The 19,969-nt window shown below is 46.9% G+C and overlaps 1 protein-coding gene across 1 annotated transcript; it reads right to left on the reverse strand.

Annotated features, from left to right (window-relative positions):
• Positions 1–5,875: 5,875 nt before the first annotated feature.
• SERTAD4 (SERTA domain containing 4) lies at positions 5,876–12,054 on the reverse strand. Its single transcript, XM_068403387.1, has 4 exons — positions 11,972–12,054; positions 11,472–11,667; positions 10,801–10,916; positions 5,876–7,683 (listed from the first exon to the last, which is right to left on the reverse strand). Exons 2-4 carry the CDS (start codon positions 11,650–11,652, stop codon positions 6,928–6,930), a joined length of 1,053 nt encoding a protein of 350 aa, XP_068259488.1. The 5' UTR covers positions 11,653–11,667; positions 11,972–12,054; the 3' UTR covers positions 5,876–6,927.
• Positions 12,055–19,969: the final 7,915 nt, after the last annotated feature.

Genomic DNA, 19,969 nt, shown 5'->3' on the forward strand with positions numbered 1-19,969 from the left:
ACAACAAAAATCCTTGTCTCAGCCTGCATGCAGAATAAGAAAAATGATCTGACAGTAGCTTATGACCTACTCCTATTTTAAGATTTTCTTCATGACTGTGATGACTATACAGGTTGTTTTGAAGTTTCACTACTGGAGAAATTCTGCAATGAAGGTACATTTCAGGATTGCGTTAACACTACACACCTTACTTCTCACAGAAAACACAAAATGAAATTTGCCACTATTACACTACTTAGTCCGCTAGCAAACCAGAATCCAATCTCTCATGCAGAGGAAGGGGGTCAAAAAAGGAATAATATGTATTCAGCCTCTGCAGGTAAAATGTAGGCTGCTCAAGTTTTAAAAATTAGTCAAACTGTATTTTCAGGATAATAATAATGATAATATTAATAGAAATTGGTCATACTTGTCATGGTCACTGTGGTCATACTTGTTGAGACTCATGTAAGATAAATTTGGGGAAAACATAATATTGAAAGTACATTACACTTACAGGGTAGCAAGACTTAATATATGTGCACTGTCTGATGATTTGTAATATAAAGGGCAATTGCATTTTGAGCCAAAACCACACTGCTTTATTTAAAGGAATAAATGGCCCCATGGCAGCCGCATGGCTAAGAGGATGTGGCTGGTAAGCGGGGCCTACTCACAGAAATAAGTGCAGAGGATTTCACACTGAAAGAGCAATGGATGGAGGCAAAAAAGAAAAATTTACAAGAGTTTTTAGGGTTGATGAAGGAATAGAGCACAGAGTTTACATATATACTGAGACACAGAAATGATTTTGGAGTCAGGGAATAAAACTGGATTTGAAAATAATCCGCTGCTTGACTCCAACTCCCACTGCCAGAGGCTTTCCCTAACTAAAGGAGTAAATACGGAGTAGCTGGTCCACACTGTATGGGGTGGAGGAGGCAGGGGGGGTGCCATTTGAAACTTGTTCTGATTAAGAAAATGAGGCAGGAGGGAAAGACAAAACCAAAGGTGCAGGTGGTCAGCTGATACCACCAGGCACAACTTCTCTGAAAATCAGTAACACAGCATCATCTCACACCAGCTGAGGCTCACCTAGCTGCAAAAAGTCTCTGAAACATCAGCCAGCAAACTGCCAGAGAGCATCTCACACTAGTCATCGTTCACAAGTGAAATGCTATATTAGAAATACATGGCAGTGAGGGGACAGTGGAAGCAATGTTGTGGGCTCCCTCTGAGCTTTCTGAGCTTACTGGAGACATACAGCCATGACAGCGATGGACCAGTTTCTCATGGAGGAGGCATGGCCACCAACTGGTGCCACCCCATCACCCTCCTCTGCAACAGCCAGAGCCTTTAGTTGTTTCAGGAGGCAGACACAGCCCACAGTATGAAAAGATAAGCCTGGTGGGGTATTCCAGTATGACAGATTAGATGTTCTCTGCAGTAAATTGGAAAATGATGCTGTATTAATTGAGTAGCCATGGAAGAGAAACTACTTCTCAAATTTGGTATCTCCCCGTTTTGTTGGGTTTTGGATTTTTTTTTGCTCATCATGCATACTTCTGAGTGTACACAGACCACCCACCTGTGGCTTCTGCTCACACTCCCTGCATCCCTCAGAAGGGAACTTGAACAGAGAGATCAAAAGAAGTTAACATACTTGCCTACCTGGCCTTTCAGCTGGATCTGGTGAGAAAGCTTTACAGCCTGCACCATGTTTGCAAAGCTGAGGAACTGAAACTCCACCTTCCCCAAGGTACACTCCCTTCCTTGCTGTGACTTAAAGACTAGGGAGAGCAACAACAGGCCAACCACAGCCCTAAATGCAACCATTTTCACATGATTACTCCCCTGGAGTTTAATCTAACCTTCCACACCTGACCCCAGGGCCTCTGATATGGAAAGCCATGGACCCCGAATGGTAAATTCAGTCTGGTATTACAGACACAGCTGTTTTGCTTCAGGCCCTCCGTGGAGGGCCAAGAGGAGTGAAGGTCTCATCCTAACACAGCTCAGCCCCAGGGCTGGCTTGTGCTCAGCTCCCCAGCGCACACCCGGCTGGGCACACCTCGCGTTAGCAGCCTTAAACTGAGTGGGATTAACTGCTGCAAAGGCACTCGGCACCCTGCCATGGCTGTGTTTACATTAGAGAAAATGGACCTCACAGAGACAGTTTGCAAACACCACAAGACGAACTTTTGTAAACTCCCTCGGTTTAGTCATCTTTCCCCATCTGTCAGAGAGAAGTTAAAGTGAGATTGAAAAAACACAGGAAATTACTGTGTATCCCAAGTAGTTGTGACTGAGCGGCTTGGCTGTTACATGGGATGCCTTGTGGAAGATTCACATCGCCTAATGTTTCCAGCAAGATCCTCTGCTGCGCTTCCCCGACTGCGATCTTTTAGCAGGCTCTGCACACCCTGCCAGGAAAAGCCTCTGGGGTGCTTTGTGCAGCTGCAGAAAAACTCATACCAGTACTGAGAAGCCCAAAAGGTGACCTCCAGAAAGCGAGGGCCGCCCCTTTATTTGAGGTTGCAAAGCAAGGGACAAGCAATGAAAAAGGTTAGCTCCCTTTGGGAGGCTTCCATGTGAGAGTTACATTCGCTTATAAAAACACCAGATGAAATCTTTTACCGCACAGCAGTTTAAACCTTTCTCTGGCATGACTGGCTGGCTCTTTTTGTGATAAAACTTCAGAAACTGCTTTTATCAAGGTTCCTGGCATGAGTAAGCAGCATTTGCATTGGCTACACCTCTGGCTATAGCCTTTATCTCAAGAAGGCAATGAAAGGGCATGAGTCGAACGCAGACTAGAAATCACCTTCACATCTCTGCTTCGGCTATAGCCCTTCAATCCCCAGATCACTACCGCAGTGGCAATCTGAGCTACCGGCAGCCGGAAAGGCCATTTAGCTGAGTGGGTTGCAACTGGCATGGGCCTCCAGAGACACACTGCAGCCTCATTAGTTTGTTTAAATTCCACTTTAGATCATGCTGCAGCTCTGAACCAGCTCCCTGCTTCCCCTGCACAAACCCAAAGGTGGTGACACCCAGCTCCGGTGACACGTTGTGGTCTTCAGCAAAAGGACAGTCAGTAGATGAGAGACATGAAAAGAGGATGGAGGGTGCGCAGGAAGATGAAATGCGAACATCTCTTTCCCACAACTTTGCTCTGGGGTGTAACACCTTCAGGAGTGAAAGCAGCACTTCATCTTTGCGGCTCAGCCTGCGTTTGTTTTCTCTGTGGAGCCAGCTGCTACGCTGGCATTGCAAACCGGTGCCAGCTGAGGCTATTTGAGTGCTGGGAATGCTTAAGTAACCATGTTAAGCTGTTTCAACAGTTTAGCTAATCCAGTAAAAACAGTAAAATTTTACCAAAAGCACTAAGTATATATGAAGCACAATGATATTATGCCGTGTGTTTTGAAAAAGGAGCATAATTTTTTTCAACTCAAATTAACTATGCATTTCCAAGGGAAATGTACTACCTGGTGGAAAGCGATCCTGAAGATAAAATGACACTTCGGTTCTTAGTGACAGTAAAACAGACGTGACAACAGAAGCATCTTTTTTCCTGTTGCTGTTTTCCATGTATTATTGAAGTACCATTATAAGGAGGGATTAGCCTACTGAAAGGCACAGTACTTCATAGTCCTACACTCTAGGAGCAAAGTTGTCTTACAATAGAGAGTAAAACAATCTCCCTAGAGAGAAGCTCTTCTGTCTAGTTCTTCCAGGCAGGTAGCCCAGGATCAGGTTCAGGAGCATTCATTTAGCAGTTATGCATGGGACATACAGATGAAAAGCATTAGTATAATCTTGGAAAAGAACAAGTTCTTGAAAATTTGTGACACTAGCAAAACATCCTTAGTACTGGAGCGTGCAATGGGGAAAAGGCCGATCTGGTTTGCACTCTCCACACGCCATCAATCAAAACAAACTTAAACCATGAAATTCATTCAGCCTAGCCCAGGCTGGAAATCCTATCAAGGTCTATTGCATTTCTGGCAATTGGACAAGGGTGTTTCCAACTCCCTTTTCAAACGTGAAATACCTCCGTCTCTTCTGAAGCAAACTGGATGACTTACTTGACTCCTGAGTCCAATACATGTACTTTCAGTATTTGCCATTTTGTGAGGGAGGGTCCAGAGAAAGGCAGAAAAAGACCACTTACCCTTAGGCCAGCCTTCATAAATTAGATGACATTTCATCCCTTACAGACCCTGATGACACTCAGTAAGGCTGTCCAGAGCTGTAATGTGTTAATTTCTAGGTGTTCCTGGAACTAAACAAGCTGTTAGAGAGGCCAGAGTAGACAGAAGAGTTCTGCTGATCCATCACTTCAGTGGGTGAAAATTCAACTCAGAAGACTCTGCAATGGGTTATATGGGGTCAAAAAGCTTTCAGCTTCCCCAAAAGCATTAGCTGATCTGTGGCTTGGGAAGCAATTGGCCAGGCGTTATCTGTGGCTGTACATGCAAATCCACAGAGAAGTCTGTTGCTTCTTAGCGCACCTTCAGACTGCCCTAAAGGCTCCCGAAACCCCGAGAAGGCTGAACTCCATCCTGGACTCAACGTGAGGTGCATAGTCAACTGCCGCCTCACCTCTTCAGCACGGAGGTTGATTAAATAGCATTTCCATGGGTGAGGGAGAGGAATGTGGGGAAAGGACCCAGTAGCCATTGGAGATGTAAAATTAAAATGAATTTTGGTCATTTTAATAAATATATATCAAGGAAATGTCACTTTACTACAACAACACATTAGTATACAAGCATCTAATATTTAAGCTTAAAACATCAAGTGTTTATCAAATATTGGAAAAGAGCAGACATTACTAGACTATCTGGGCATAACACAAGAAAAATCTTTTTTTAAAAAAAATTGGTCCTTGTGGACAAATGTCTAAATGATGATCCTACTCATACACTGTATGAATGAGATCTATATTTAATATTACTATTATTAATAAAAAAAGCTTCTGTCTTGGAGAAATTAGGTGGGATTTACTCTTTATTTGTTGTTCTTCACAATGATAACCCTTACAAACTTGTCAGTTCCAACTCACCTGATCACATAAGGGTTATCATTGATTTACGTCCTAGATAGATACCCTCTTTGTGCTCACTTTGGCTGAGGGGGGAGCTTTTTCCTGTGACCCCTGGGCTAAGTCACGAAAACTGCCCAGTTTGCAAACATGACTGTGGGGTGTGCACGCTACTCAAACCAACCACGGCCCAGGAGGACTCAGGCTCAATCCATGAAACCCAGAGCAGGAGGTCTCTGACCCAGAGACCCAGCTGACTCCAGTGCCAAGCCGGGGGCAGCCCGGGGCAGTGTCCCCCCAGGGACCCTCGTGCCCTGCACCAAGCTGGCCGCTCCCCCAGCACAGAGGTGAATTTATTTCACCCTTTGGACAAGAACCAAGTGGAGAAGATGTCACTTGGATGCATGATGCTGTCGGAACAGGCAGCTACTATGAGTCAGCTGTGGCTTGGATGTGGCTATTTTGCCAAGCACATCCTGCCAGTTGTTACGGGGACCGTGGGAACTAATTAATTTGGTGGATCTAAGGCTCACAATACTCTCAGTCCAACCTCGACTAATGTCTTCTGGGCATTTTAAACAGCACACCTTTGCAAACGGTCTACCTAGGGATGACTAAGGGTTGTCCTTAGCCATGGAAATCTCAGCTCATTTCTCCAAAATGTTCTTTTTTAAAATTAAACCCCTTACATTCATTCAGATAAAATCATGTTTATCACCACATTATCAATTAACATTGTGCTTTTTGCTTTCTTATCTTTTTTAAATCAACAGCAAAAGTCATAGAAAAATTCCCGCATGCTTTTGCAATCTAAAAGAGAGAAATTATGCGAAACAGAACAAAGTATAAAACATGCCACTGGTTCATGAACTTCATTATACGAAGAAGGAAAAAAAAGAGCCCCAGCAACAGACAGTTGCCATAGAAACACTCAAGCATCGAATGCTTGTTTACAAGAGACATCTCTCTATTGTTTCTTAAATCCCTTCTTAAGGATGGCAAATCAAAAAGCAACTGAGCATCAAAAAGGAAGAACAGAGATGTTTGAATAGGAAGTTGAACTCAGTACTTCAAAGGTTAAAGGTTTCTAATAATATTGATCCACCCTGCGGTTTTTTTTTTTCTTTTTCTCTGTTTAGGTTAAATCCCTGCTGTATCGCTGATTTATACTTAATTTTCACGCTGGCAAAAATTAAGACAAAAAGTAAGGCACCAAAAAAAAACCTGCCCTGTGTAACAACAAGCCTCATTAGTTATTACAGCTGAGGTGAAAACGTGCAAGTACTTGAGCTGCATGTTGTGTTTCTGCTTAAGATCCCATAAACAGGTTATTTCTTTATGCTATGTCCTATTTTGTCAGTTGAACGAGATGCTGAATCCAGGCATTCAAGAGGATCAGTACAAAATGTAAGGATGGTTTATTCCCAGTCCATGTAGACAGTCCTTTGTCAGAACAAATACTGAGTTCAAAGGAGCACATCACCCTTGCTGGTAGCATCAATTTGTTTACCAGACTTCTAACTCCTTGGTAAACGTAATGGAGGCTCTTCTTAATTAATGGCAGACTTCTTGGGGGCAGGGATATATAAAACGATATGTTTTCCCCATCTGGCTGACGGTATTTTCAGTAACGAAAGCTACACCATAGCTGCACAGACTACAGTGCCAAGCAGCAACGCAACTGCGTTCTTTATGAAGCCTCCATATTTATAAATAGCCCGCTGATGCAGATCATAGAGATGCTTTATGCAATCTGCTCTCCAGTCATTTAAAACTACACGTAACGTTTGTGGTGTGATTGTATCATTTGTAGAAAACTATAAAAAATCCATTCAAAATAAACATTTGATAGCCGAACGAACATGCTGCACATGCTTTGACAGAGCAAGAAAGATGCCTCATATTTTACTTCCTTTGCTGCAGCACGTTTTATTACTCGGTAAAGATTCCTTTTTCCTTAAGGATTTTTTCCAAGATTCACTTATGTTGCTCTTGTCATTACATCCAGTCTCAAAATAGTCATAAAATTTGCCTTTACATTCGAGAGCATGGGTGCCTCTTACAGGTTCACAGTTTAGGGCGACGCTCTCTCGCTCAGGTTCAGTACCTCCTTTCTCGTCATTAAAGTCTGCCTTTTCCTGATTACCGTCAGACCTGGCACTAGTGATGAATATTTCATTAGCAGGTATCTGGTCATCACTCCTGTAAGAAGGGGTGCTGCCAATGTCATAATCCACCTGCTGGGAACAGCTTGGCAAAGAAATGGGGGGGGAGGAGGGGGAGGAGGAGGAGGAGGAGGAGGAGGAAGTATTTTCTGTACTAGCGTTAACAGAGTAGGGTAGATTTAAATAGTGACTGCCACACTCTTGATAGAAGCAGCACGTGTGGAGCTTCTCGTACTCCTCCTTTGCCATCCGAAGGCGTTTTCTGTATGGACAGTCCTGAGGCACAAACCACTCTTGAGGCGAGGTGCCACTGAAGGAACAGGCGGAGAAGCACCAGTTGTTCTGCATGATGATTTCTCCGTGGATTCTCTTCATTAGATTGTTGATGAGGACGGATCTCCGCAGGTAGACTTCAGGATCATCAATGAATTTCAGCTTTTCCAAAGACATGTAAAGAATATGGGCCCGCTCCTCAAACACGGAGATTGTCTGAAAATGCAAATGACAGAAGATACGGAACTGAAGGCAACTGGTTTTGTTCCAGGCAAGGAGAAAGTGAAGCAAAGTATTCCCCCCGTGCCACTACTTTTCTCATTCTCTTTCTGAGGCACCTAAAACTGGCTTTTTGTTTTGCACACCCATGTAGCTGGGGACCTGCTTTTCCTTGGCCACAGCATTCACCCAGGTTTAAGAGGTAAGTAGCCAAGTGTTACCCCACAGAGGCAATCGCAGGGCACAAATCCAGGATGGGAGAGCAAAAGCCAGATGCACAGATTTGGCTCTTCATTTGCATTCGGGGTTAAAACATAAAATTGTTGCGCTGTTTTGCTCCAGTGATGGCTGGGGTCTTTTTGCTGTAAATGGACCCCATTCCACCATCCCCTGTGGGGCTTCTACAAAGCTCTGAAGCCACGTGAAGGTCCCCTCCTGCAGTCTCAAGATTTGCAAGACGCAGCCAGCAGCCGCCGCCTCATGCAGCAAGTGTCGGAGCATTTCATCCACTGCCAGTGGAAGAGGCTCCTCCAGTGAGGTCTCCATTTGCCAAGCTCCCTTATACTGTGCTCTTGTGTACAAAAGTGCTTGCAGGGAGGGAGGCAGGGAGAAACTCATCTCAAAGCATCCCAGCATCTGGAGAGCAGCTGTTGGCCTGCGTACTACACCCTGCGCTCTACAGGACCGGTGGGAACGCAGATAGGCAGGGACAAGGTCAGGAAACGAAGAGAGGATAGGGATTTGCAGAAATCCTGGCTCAACGCCCACAGTTTTGTTCTCCCTTCCATGGTCCTTCCAGGACTCCCTTTCTCAGCACTGGCAGCACGAGCAGGTTACTGCCCCCGGGACGCCCCGGATTCTGCGCTGTAATCGCTACCCTGGGAATCAAAATAAGAGAGGGGGCAACGCGTGCTACTGTAAGCACTATTAACTAATTTTCATTTTTAGTAAGAATTTGGTTTGCGTAGGAGGAGAGCAGCACAGCACAAAGAGAGGCTGCTCTAAATCCCCCCCCCATCTGTGGCTTGATCATTCTTCCCTTTCCCACATGGTTACGGCATTTTTGCAGAGTGGAAGTCGTAGCTATGAGGACTGAAAGAGCTTAAAGCACAGCTGCTTTTCACATCCATTCAGCTCTCCTCAGCCTTCTAGCTCTTTCCACAGCCTGGTCCTGTTTGCAGGGCTTAGAAGCAGCACAGTGCCTCATAAAAAAAAAAATTGGCTGTGTTTTCATGTGAGTTCACAGCTGAAGCTCTCCTCTGTTAGAGAAAGTAATTTTCTATAATAAATGACTCATTTTAAATTATATTAAGCCTATAGGTTAATTTGCGTCCTTTATACCTGCTGCAGCAATAGTCAGTGAAGCCATAAAAGCCTAGAGCAAAGCAGTACGCCTTGAACTGTGATCCTCCTGGAGATACGTCCTGGAGGGCCACCAGTAGGAACAAGTTGTCAAAGGCTTTCTACTACACGTTTGCCAGCAGCCCTCTGGAGAGGGGCTGTAGGCCCTACCATCATACCCTCTCTGGGACAAAGAATATCAGATCATAACTCTTTCTTCACTGGGCAGACGAGGTGAGAAATCCAAAGAAATCTGGTGGGCATCCTCCCTTCCCCAAAGCTCAGGGTTGCAAAGTAGAAAACACATTTGTGCTGAACAGAAGAAACTTGTGACCCAGGGTTTCTGACATGATACACCTCTACAACACCACAAAATGATGTCTGGGATGGGACTATCTTACCGATACCTCTACAACTGTTTTTTCTGCTGTTAGAAAGGGATAAGTAACTATTCCTCTTCTTTGCGAGGAAAACAATCACCGATACAAAAATCCAACAATCTAGCCAAGAAAAGAACTGGCTGAAATCAGAGAGTGATGTGACATGTGGGAGACATGCTCACTAACCAGAGCACATTTTTCAACACCCTCAGCGCTACTTATTTATCACTCTGTCAGCAGACCGGACACCTTCTAGAATTAACGGCGGGGCAGTTTTTCACCTTCCCGGCCAGGTACTTACTTCCAGCCAACACTATTTGTAGCTGAAAATTCCTTCGGCTACTCTAAGGTCCTTGGGAAGCGAGCTCGGCGTTACTGCTCGTTTCTCCTTTGCAGAAATCCCTCCAGGGAAGAGGACCTCACCAAGAAGACCTCTCAGCCCAGCGTCCATGGTAGGGACAAGGCACTTGGTTCTCCTCGCATGTCAGAAGGCTGCCTCTGTGATGCAGGTAAAGACAATGGATAAACTTGCTCCGCATCTTGATCTGCTTTAGCTTTCTGTCTCTGGGGCTCTTGTGGTACTACTGCCTCCCGTAAGGTGTGCTTTAGTCAGATTATCTCGTGTCCTCTCCATCGTCAATAGTACATCGGTGGTACTGGACTGCCACGGGCAAGGTATGATCCAGCAAGGTGAGGATGGTGTCTCAAGGCACGAGCTGTCCTTAAGTGCATCACTCCAGGCATTCAATTCCCTGCAGGGCTGAGCCCTTAATGAACGAGAGCATAAAATCTCTCATAAAAAAGTTAGATTTCAATTTATGTATTCACTGGCCCGGCAAATGTTTGCTCTAATCCCTCCCTTGACAGCTTTCATGAAAAAAAAATATTCTTTCTTTTACTAATCTGTTCTTTTGGAGTTATTAGCTTTTTAATAAACAGGATTAGATACTGAAGGAGCTTGTACTTGCTTTCCAAATCACTCTGGTTTTCTAGAGGATCTGTAACCCATTTGGGGTACATGGAACATATTACTATTTCCTCCCCTGGAAAAAGTTTCGAATGAAGTGGGGAATCACGGGCCCGTTTTATTTATGTTCTTCGTTTCTGCTGTTCAAGCGCTGTTAGGGAGCTGTTTCTGTAAACAAGATATAAACTATCTAAGAACAGAATAATCTGAAAAAGAAAGTTATTCCCAGCATTTCCATTTACAGTTGTTATAAATGAAGAAACGCCTTTGCTTCTTAAGCAATTCGATGACAATAAAACAATAAATGTGAACAAGTGACACTCTTCTAATTTCGGCAGAGTATTTCAGCCTTCTGGAAATGGGTCAGCCGAGTGTTACTGAGCATCTGAAACTCGGAGTAAAAATAATGACCATTAGAAAACATACTTTATGTGTACAGCTGCTGAGCGGTGGATGAAAATCCTCTTCTTCCACATATTTCCTTTTAAAGTATGTGATCTTGGATGTTGTTACAGGATTTGAAATTCCCCTGTAATGTGATCCTGCGGGTAATAAATCAGATATGACAAATGACATGCGGTTTGCCGGAGGTTCTCCAAACAAAATACTTTCCCGTTTCCCTTCGCGCTACACGAGAACTCCACCGCACATTTTCACGTGTACTCGCAGCCATCAGAAATAAACCCTCCCCTGGCTAACACAGACCCGGCCCGACGCGCCGGCTCGGGCAGCCGGGCGCTGCGTTACCGGGCAGCACGGGGAACCCGGTGCCGTCCTCGGGACGCTCGGCTTCGGGGAAAACTTTCCCTCCCCGCCGCCCGCAGGCGGGCCGCTGCCTTCCCCGGCGCCTCCACCGCGCCGCAGCAGCCGGCTGCCACGGCGCCCGCCGAACCCCGCGCACCTGCGGCCCCGCGGCCGAGCCCCCGCCTCCAGCCCGCGCCGCCGCCGCCCGGGCCCGCCGCCCCCAGCGAGACGGCGGAGCCGCCGCGCCTCCCTGCGCGGACAAACCTCCGTCCCCCACCCCGCCCGCCGCCGCGGGGCCGGGTGGCCGCCCGGGCGCCCCCGCGGCGGATCGGCGCGGCCCCGGCTGTGCCTACCTGCGGCGGGGGGCCCGGGGGCCGGCGGGGCCGGGGGCGGCGTTGGGGCGGCGGGGCCGGGGCCGGGGCCGGGGCGGCCGCAGCAGGGCGGCTCCCAGAGGGCGCGGTAGGCGGCGAGGTCGGCGGCTCCCTCGGCGGCGATGGGGCGGCCCAGCCGCTGCATGGGCAGCACCAGGGTCATCGCGGGCGCCGGCACCTGGAAGCGAAGCAGCGCGGTGAGCGCCCGGCACCCCCCTCACCTGACCCTCCCCGCCCCGCCGCGTTCCGCCTCCTGTGCCCCCGTGGCAGCCGTACCTCCGTACACACAGACATAAAAAACATACGCGTATGTATCTTAACAGAGACACACAATTTTTTTTCCCTTGTTATGGCAGGAAAAAGAGCAGAGCCCTCTCCCACAAAGGGCGCGGGGTCTCCGGCACCGGGAGTTTGTGGGCGCTCCCCCCACGCTGCCCCCCGGCCCCGCTCCCGCTGCCCCGGCCCCGGCCCCGCTCACACACCGGCACGGATCCGCTCACTCGCTTCCCATTCTCTCCCGGCGGTGTTGGCACAGCGCGCCCGGCACCGACGGGCGTGCGAGTCTGTGCGTGTGTCTGCGCTGCGAGTGTGTGTGTGTGTGCGCAGCGGGGTGCGCGGGGTGCGGGAGGGAGCGCGCCCGGCAGCCGCGGGTCGCGTTCCTTTCTTCTTTCCTCCCTCCCGAAGGAAAGAGACAGCAGAGGCTTAGGTAGTTGTTTCCACTAGCCCCGATCGGACTGAACTGGATCTGCCTCCAGTCAAAACACTGCGAGACTAAGACAGAAAATTGGCTCCGGTTTCAAGCCGTGAGTTGCAGTCCCACCGGAGCCAAGCACAACATCGGCGGAGCAGGCGGAATATTAAGCAGGAGCGGGGACTCCAGGGCCAGCGCCAGGCTGCGAGCTGCCTCCTGCCGCGACAGCGGGCGGGAGGGGAGAGGAGGGGAGGGAGCAAACTTTCTGCGAGGGGCGAGGGATGAGTTCATAGTCACCTACTTCTTGGCAGAGGAGCGTGGAACAATGCGCCCAGACACGACACGGCCCGGCCCCTCCTTCTCCTTCCTCCTCCTCCTCCTCCTCTAAGAAAGCGGGATGTCGTTTCCCCTCGGTGCAGCCCTCCCGGAGGAAGACGAGGGCCTGAGTGAGCAGCGAGCAGGAGGGGCTGCAGGTGGGCAGGTGGAATTTCAGCAATTGTTTGTGTTAGCAGCTGAGCGCTCTCTAACAAGAGGAAAAAGTAAACCGCAGCAGAAGAGGGAGGAAAAATAAATCATTCACGTCTGCCAGTTGTTTTCTTAAATCCTGGAAGAATGCACGAGGCTGCTACTTCATTAAGAAATCGGCTTCCAGCATGCGCTAACTTTCTGTTCCTTAGATGCACGCATGGGTCTGCCCTACCCTCCCCACCGGGGCAGAAGACGGCAGGTGAAGGGGAAGTCAGCTGAAATCCCCGAGCGGTTTGCCTGAGTAAAGGCCACCAGACCTCACTGCAATCGTACTGAAGGGTGCCTGAACCCTTTCCTCAGAATCAATTTACTGATCATGCGCTGCATATGGCTCTCTGTCATTTTCTTGCAGTGGCCCATTAATGCCATCTTGCTTTTCCTGGGCAAAGAAACAATGCCACGGGGAATGGCGAGCCACGTGACTGGCCCGTTGGAAGTTATCCGTGACACAGACAATACATGTTATTTATTTCCTGCACCTTTTGTTACCAGCTGAGTACCGACACACGGAAAGACTGGTCAAAACAACAACTGGGTCAGTCTGCTGACCTAAGAGCAGGGCCAAAAAGTGGCCCAAGAACCAGCTAAAAAGTCATATATTTTGTGGCTGGAAAGATTACACTGTCGTTAGAAAGCACCCATGGACTCTTCTCACTATTCTGCACCGAGGAACCACTCACAGGGAGACATCAATCTTCTCATGTTGGCATGATGTCAACGCTCAGCGTTTGTCCTCGGAGAATAAGGGTTGGAAGAAACTCGCTGCTGCTTTGGGAAAGTCAGGATTTCTTTACTCGTAATGAATTCAGCATCTCTTTATGGAATTTTTTTATGAGAATCAGAGATTTCGACTGCATTTTTTTTTCCCATATTATTTCATCACAAATAGGTCTTTCTATGCTTAAGCAGCAACACACAGGAAGGAAGGAAGGGAGTGCTGGGATGCCTTCTGCACAGGGCTGATGATTTATCTTGAAAAACTGAGTTCTCTGGACAGCTGGTAAAGTAAATGAACTGCTTCTGCTATTTACAACATGCAAAATTAATAGAGGCAGGCCAGTTAACTTCTATAAACAGCTACTGTCCATGCACATTCTCCGTGTTTCCAAATTGTATAAAAACAAGGCATAAATAATAGAGCTTCCCTAGGAGAAAAAAAAAACAACCACCAGAAAACCAAAGCCCCAAACCAAGCTTGTAGGTCTCAGCATGCGCTACAAAGCTGTATAGGTGGCACTCAGCTATAAAATAAGCCCCATTTTGTAGCAAAGGAATTGCTTCAGCACACAGATGCTGAGAACCAGGGGGTTGTGACTCTGGGCATGCTATTTGTTCCTGTTTGATTTTCAGAAGCACCGATTTCCAGCTGCTGCAAATGAGTGGGAAGGGAGCTGCGAGTACTCAGCACATGGGAGAAGTGGGCCGCCTTGAACGTGAAGCTGGACATGGCAAAACTGAAAGCCTGAAGTACGAGGTGGTATTTGCTGAAAAAGCACTGCCGCACCTAGCTCCCCAAACAGGACCTCTGGCATTGCTCCCCAAGAGCCAACCTACTGTTTCTCCCCCTTAAGGGTGGCAAAATCCACTCCTGAGTATCTTGCCAGAAGTCATGCAGCAAATCAGTGTCAGAGCCAGAAACAGAACCAGATCTCGTCATCCTCCAGCCGTAAGCCCAACCCATTTATACTACATTATCGTGTGTAATGGAGGGATTTCATCCAAAATCCCATTCGTTTCAATGAGACTTTGCAGAACAGCACACGCATTGTTACATTTCCATTAACGCCACTGGAAATAAAGGATGAAAGATGTACATTTGAGTACACAATACATATACTATACAAAATTACAGCAAAAGGTTGACACTTAGGGCTGGATTCAATTTTGAAAAATCCATTTGGGAGCCTTGTGTGGGCTTCAGTGGCATGGCAGCCAGGCACAGTTTTTATTGAACCCAGCCCTCCATCCTTAGGCTACCACAATTTTTCCATTTTGTCAGCCAAATGCATGTGGCACAAGGACAGCCCAAGGCATCCACGGCAGCCTGAAGGTTAAAATGTCAAACTTTTTCCGTATGCAGTTTCACACAGTAAGACTACTATACATTGCTCCGCTGCTCCATTTGCTGGGATTTTCACTCCCTATTCCTCCAGAGCCATTATGATGTTAATGAGAGAACTGTAATGACGCCATTCACATTATAACAAGCCTAATGCGATGTCAGTGAAAAGGGCTCTTTATACAGTTCCAGAATGCCTCTAAAAACCCAAACTTAAATATAAAATGCCTGTGACAATAATGTTGCAGGTCTCACCAAGATCAATAAAGACAAGGGTATAGACTTAAGACATCTACTCCTTTCTTTACTCCTGGGTTTGTACCCAAGTACTGCAGCTATTTCAGTCTTTATCATATATTTTGGAGCGTTTTCCATTGCATAACAACACGACTTGAGGAGAGAATAGCATTTCTTCAGTGTACTATACCATTGTTAACATCTGGATTGCAGTGCTTAGAAAACAAAATTGCCATCATTTTGTTAGCTGTTACCTTTCTGGCGTTATAGAAAACTTACACTGCAGAAGCAGTCAGAGATGCCCCTGCACGAGCACTGCACCTCGGCTGTGCGGACCCACAGTCTGAGAAAGCAAGTGACAGCTGGAGAGAGGAAGGGGAAAGGCACAATCGCATAACCAGACTGGTGTGCATACATTAAAAACAGTAAACCCCAACTATATCACGCTTAAACAATTCCAGGATAACCTCTTTGTTAACTATCTACTCGTTATGGTTGCTGTGACAAAGTTTGGCATCGCCAACTTAGCTGAGGGAAGGCAGGGCATCCTCTGGGCAAGAGCGTCATGGAAGAGGGCACAAAGGCTCCCCTGGGAGCAGCAGCTAAATGCATGAGGACACCAGCATCGCTGGAGAAGACAGCAGAGCCGTACAGTAGAGACAATGATGGAGCGAGGACAGCTAAGGCGGAGCTGTGACAACCTAGCACGTCCAAATAAAAGCCTAGATGCAGGCAAACAAGGAGGAAAGGCAGGAGGTGGATTGGCTCTAACCACAGCAGTGGACAGGGAAGAGGATGTTGGGAGCTTGTGTTTAAATAGATCAAACTGACAAGTTCAAGGAGGAGGAAGTTACAAACAGAGATGGGAGATAACGAGGGCCTTGATTAAAATGTTTATTGTCTGGATAGATATCCATGGAGTTGTAATAACGTTATGAATGAAGCAGTGGAAACACTGGGGACACTGAATTGCGGCGCACTGGGGCAGCCCAGTCATGGGAAATGAAAGCAAAGAGTCCAAGATGATCCCTGCGCTCAGGGCTCCGGAGGCAAGGCGAGCAGCAAGGCTGCAAGAAGTGGAAAAGCATCTGGAACTGGCTGTGCTGGATTTATACTGAAAGTTGGACTTCCAAGAGACAGGCCATGGGTTGGGAGCCGACAGAGAGAGAGGTCTCCTCCTCCTCTTGTTGGTACAAAATAGCTGAGAAGAATGGCAGTACCTCATCGTGCCAGTGCAGAGTGGTCCCTGGTCTGCAGTGAGGGAGGTGCTGAGCCACAAGCCAGAGACTGGAGGGAGGAGGCAGAGGGAAGAGGGGAATGAGGACGGGTGGCAGCGAGATGGTGTGGGCCCTGGGTAACGGTGGTTTTCTGTTCCTTCAACTGCACCTCGTGTCAGAAACACATGTGACACCATCTAACATAAGCTTGATGCAGGGATGAAGTGAAAGGGTTAAGGCTGGCTGAAATAACTCCACTGGTAGAACAACAGGTCTATGTGCCAATGGGGTCAATTCAGCTCTTCATCCTTCAGAGGTATAGGTAAACTATAGGTCTGCAAAGTCTAGTGTTTTTCCCTGTGTTTCTTGGCCCTCACTTCAGGGAATTTCAAGGAATCCACTGTTTTTTTCTTTTTTCCTTTCTTTTTTCGCCTTCTTTTTCTAGAGCTGGACTTACTGTTCAGTGGAAAAGGAATTAACTCAAAATCAGAAATTGATTTCTGTGTCAAGATACAGCCTTCCATGAAAGTTTTTCAAAGGTACCTTCACTTAACTTCTGTCCTAATTTAGATTATACAACTCCAGATGCTCAAGTGTCTCTTTCTCAAGACAGATTTCCAAGTGAATATTTCTCTAACTTCCCTAATTCCCACATGCTTTTTTTTTTTCTTTTCATACTTTTCAGTTGAATTCTTCCCAGAAAGACTTTTCAGAGTTACCCTGTCCCAGTTAGTCAGGGTCCCCTGATTTTCTTAGCTTGCATTTTTTCAGAGAAAAAAAAAGTGAAAAAGAAAATGTTCTTTTGTATTATTAACAGTTGTGCTTTCTCCTGCTTCTGGTCTCTGAAGCAGAACTAGAGGAGGTTTCTATACCGACAGAAAAGACGTTTCCTCTTTTATTTCTTTGTAGGTATATGTCACCTATCAGCACTCTTGGTAGCCTATATGCAATGAACTTTTAAATGGTCGTTCTAACGGTTGTAGTTTGCACCACCAGAATTTATGCAAATATATGAAAATACAAGCAAATTTGCAATCTGTTTGGTTTTTTTTTTTGCCACGGGGCTCTGGCAGATATGAGAAAAGGTGACATCAAGTTTACTGCAGCCATCTCCCGACGGCTGCTTCGCCTGCCTGCTCTAGGAGAACAATAAAGCCCCATGGTATTTAGTTCAGTAAGCGTAAATATTTTTTCCAGTGTTCTTAGCCAAAATGTCTCATATGCTCTCTGCCTCCACCCTGCTGGTGGCTGCATGGCCCTGCTAGACATATAAAGCTCCGTCCAGGATCTGCTTAGCTCAGTGGGAGTTTAGTTTGCAAAACACTTCAGTATCCTGAGGGGAAAAGGTTCTCCTATTGCTGCAAACTATAACTGACAGTATTTCTGATTCGTTAACCTTCGCAATGGGTTTTGACACTGAATAGATTGGGACTGAAGTCAGAGAGAAAAAAGGGTCCCAGCAGTGAGGCAGGGCTGGGAAAGCAAAGCCCTTCTGTTACATCAGGAGACTGCCCAAATCACAAGGCGGTTCTCGTCACTGGTTCTTTAAAAGAAGAAGCAATTAACACCACTTCCCTGCTTAACTTTCACTCCGGTGCAGCAGCGCGTGCATGTCACTGGCACCGTAAATTAGATGGTCTACGGGGTCAATCATATTGCCTCCTTCACTTGTTGTTTGGTGAAGAAAGTAAACAAAACAAACAAAAAAGTGTTTTTGGAGCAAAGAGCGAGCTGTCTCCCGCTTTGCTGTGTGCTACTTTCCGCGAAGAATGAGAGCTATTATTATTCTTTTACAAGTTTCCTTCTAAGGGAAATAAACACCAAAGGTAGGATTCCAAGGAAATGACTCACAAATATTGGCAACAGGCTCCGAAAATTGGATCCAGTCTTTGCAAAAGCCTTTAGCAGAATACTAACCCCTCTTATTGCAAAATAAACTTTTCCCAGATGAGCTGCACATCAGCTCTGAGCGCGCGCGCGCGTGTGTGTGTGTGTGTGTGTGTGTGTTAGGAAGCGGAGACAGGAACAGAACCCATTTCTCACATCTCCCCCTCTTCCCTCTGGGGCACCGCTTCTGATGCCATTTTTAGCTGGAAATTTTTAATAACCGCCTGAGTCATCCTCGGGAGAGGGAGGGAAAGGGATGCGCCTCACCTTGCTGCACAGCATGCTGCCCGCCGGCCGTCCTCGCCTGCGGAGACCCCCAGGAGAGCCAGGCTGGGCAGCCCATTTACTGCAAGCCGATCGATGAGAGCTGGCAGGAGCCTTTATCCTACAGCTGTAAAAATGAGGGGCAGAGCAGGGAAGGGATTTTTTTTTTTTTTCCCCAATCCCCTGACATTGCATTGAATGCAGCAGGGCGGGATCAGCCTCTAATCATGTGTTTTCAGTCGCTGAGTTACCCTTTCAGATGTGCAGAAGGTAACCGTGCACCGTGACTCATATTTTATTTCTTAATCAGGAACCCCAGGAACCGGGAATGCAGACATTGAAAAATCAGACAGCTGAGCAAAATCAGTGTGGCAGCGTTACCATCTGCAAACAGAACAATCTACTTTGCATATTTATTTTTCAGCTGTTTAAAATTTTCAATCATAAATGCATATTCTGTATCACTTGTAATGCACACATTCTAAAACGCTCGTGCTCTCTCATGTTGGTTTGGGGGGTTTGTTTGTTTGTTTTGTTTTTGATGATGTAAATCTGGTTAGACAAGAGCGACAAAAACTGCAAACCTTACACTGAATTCCTTTGTCGCTTGCTTCTACTTAGACAGGCCTTTTAAATGAAAGAAGCTGGTCCCCTTATTCATTTCCTTTGCAAATTCCTATTTAACCACTCCAAATCGAGATGAAACAAACTGGGATGCTCGTCCAGAGTCAGGTTTTTTTTTTTTAGAAAGTCCCTTTTACAGCGTGTCTAAAACTGGTTGGCAGCCAAGTACCTACTTATGATGCTAAAGGCTGCATTAGTGGAAGTTTTGCGTCTGGTTCAAGGTCTCCAGCATTGCCAGGTAGTTTCTTAAGCCTGTAATTCACTAAGTGCCCAACAGACACTTATTCCAACAGGACCTCTAAGTAGGGACAATGTTTATGTAGACTGTCTGAGACATCTGAATTGTGCTGAACTCCAGCCATCGCTCAACCAGTTATAACCAGCTGTCAGGGTTGGGAAGAAAACCAGGATAAACCAGTGCGGTGTCGCCTTCCCGAATCTGCTGGCAGGGTGGCACAGCAAGCTGGGAGGTAGGAGCTCCTCGGACCCCACCTCACTGCAGCATTAATGGGTGAATTTTAATACTCGTAATTGCACGGCTGGTCATTTGAGTGACAAGAAGAAGGGATCAGCTGGGAAGCGGCGGCTGCTGTGGGGAAGGAGATGAAGAGAGACGAACAGCAAGCCAAGGAGGGGGAGAAACAGGAACAAGAGTGGGAAGAGGGAAGAAAGGCAAAAGGTAGCAGAGTCTTGTTACTCCCCAGGTTTTTCATCTTGTAACCTATGGACTTCATAAAGGAGAAGAAATGACCCATCACAGGAATGAATTCATTATGTTAGCACATGATAGAAAACATGTAGATAACCACAAGTCAAAAATCATGGTAATCAGCTGGCCTACACCATTCTCAACCTCTTGTGGTGCTCAGCTTTTCCCATTTTCTGGAAGGCCCCCTGAAGCGGCGAGAGCAGCGGCAGCTGAAGGAGGCTGGCCAGGATCTGATCCCACCCGGGCACTGCCGCTTCTTCACCT

Source organism: Nyctibius grandis, chromosome 1 (assembly GCF_013368605.1).
Source record: "Nyctibius grandis isolate bNycGra1 chromosome 1, bNycGra1.pri, whole genome shotgun sequence".
Classification (NCBI taxonomy): Eukaryota; Metazoa; Chordata; class Aves; order Nyctibiiformes; family Nyctibiidae; genus Nyctibius; species Nyctibius grandis.

Excerpts from the sequence above, each read along its gene's own strand:
- SERTAD4 (XM_068403387.1), bottom strand. The coding sequence starts at position 11,652 with ATGACCCTGGTGCTGCCCATGCAGCGGCTGGGCCGCCCCATCGCCGCC. Across the intron at positions 10,917-11,471 it reads CCCCGGGCCCCCCGCCGCAG|GATCACATTACAGGGGAATT; the intron begins GTAGGCACAGCC and ends TATTACCCGCAG. Across the intron at positions 7,684-10,800 it reads TCAGCAGCTGTACACATAAA|ACAATCTCCGTGTTTGAGGA; the intron begins GTATGTTTTCTA and ends TTGCATTTTCAG.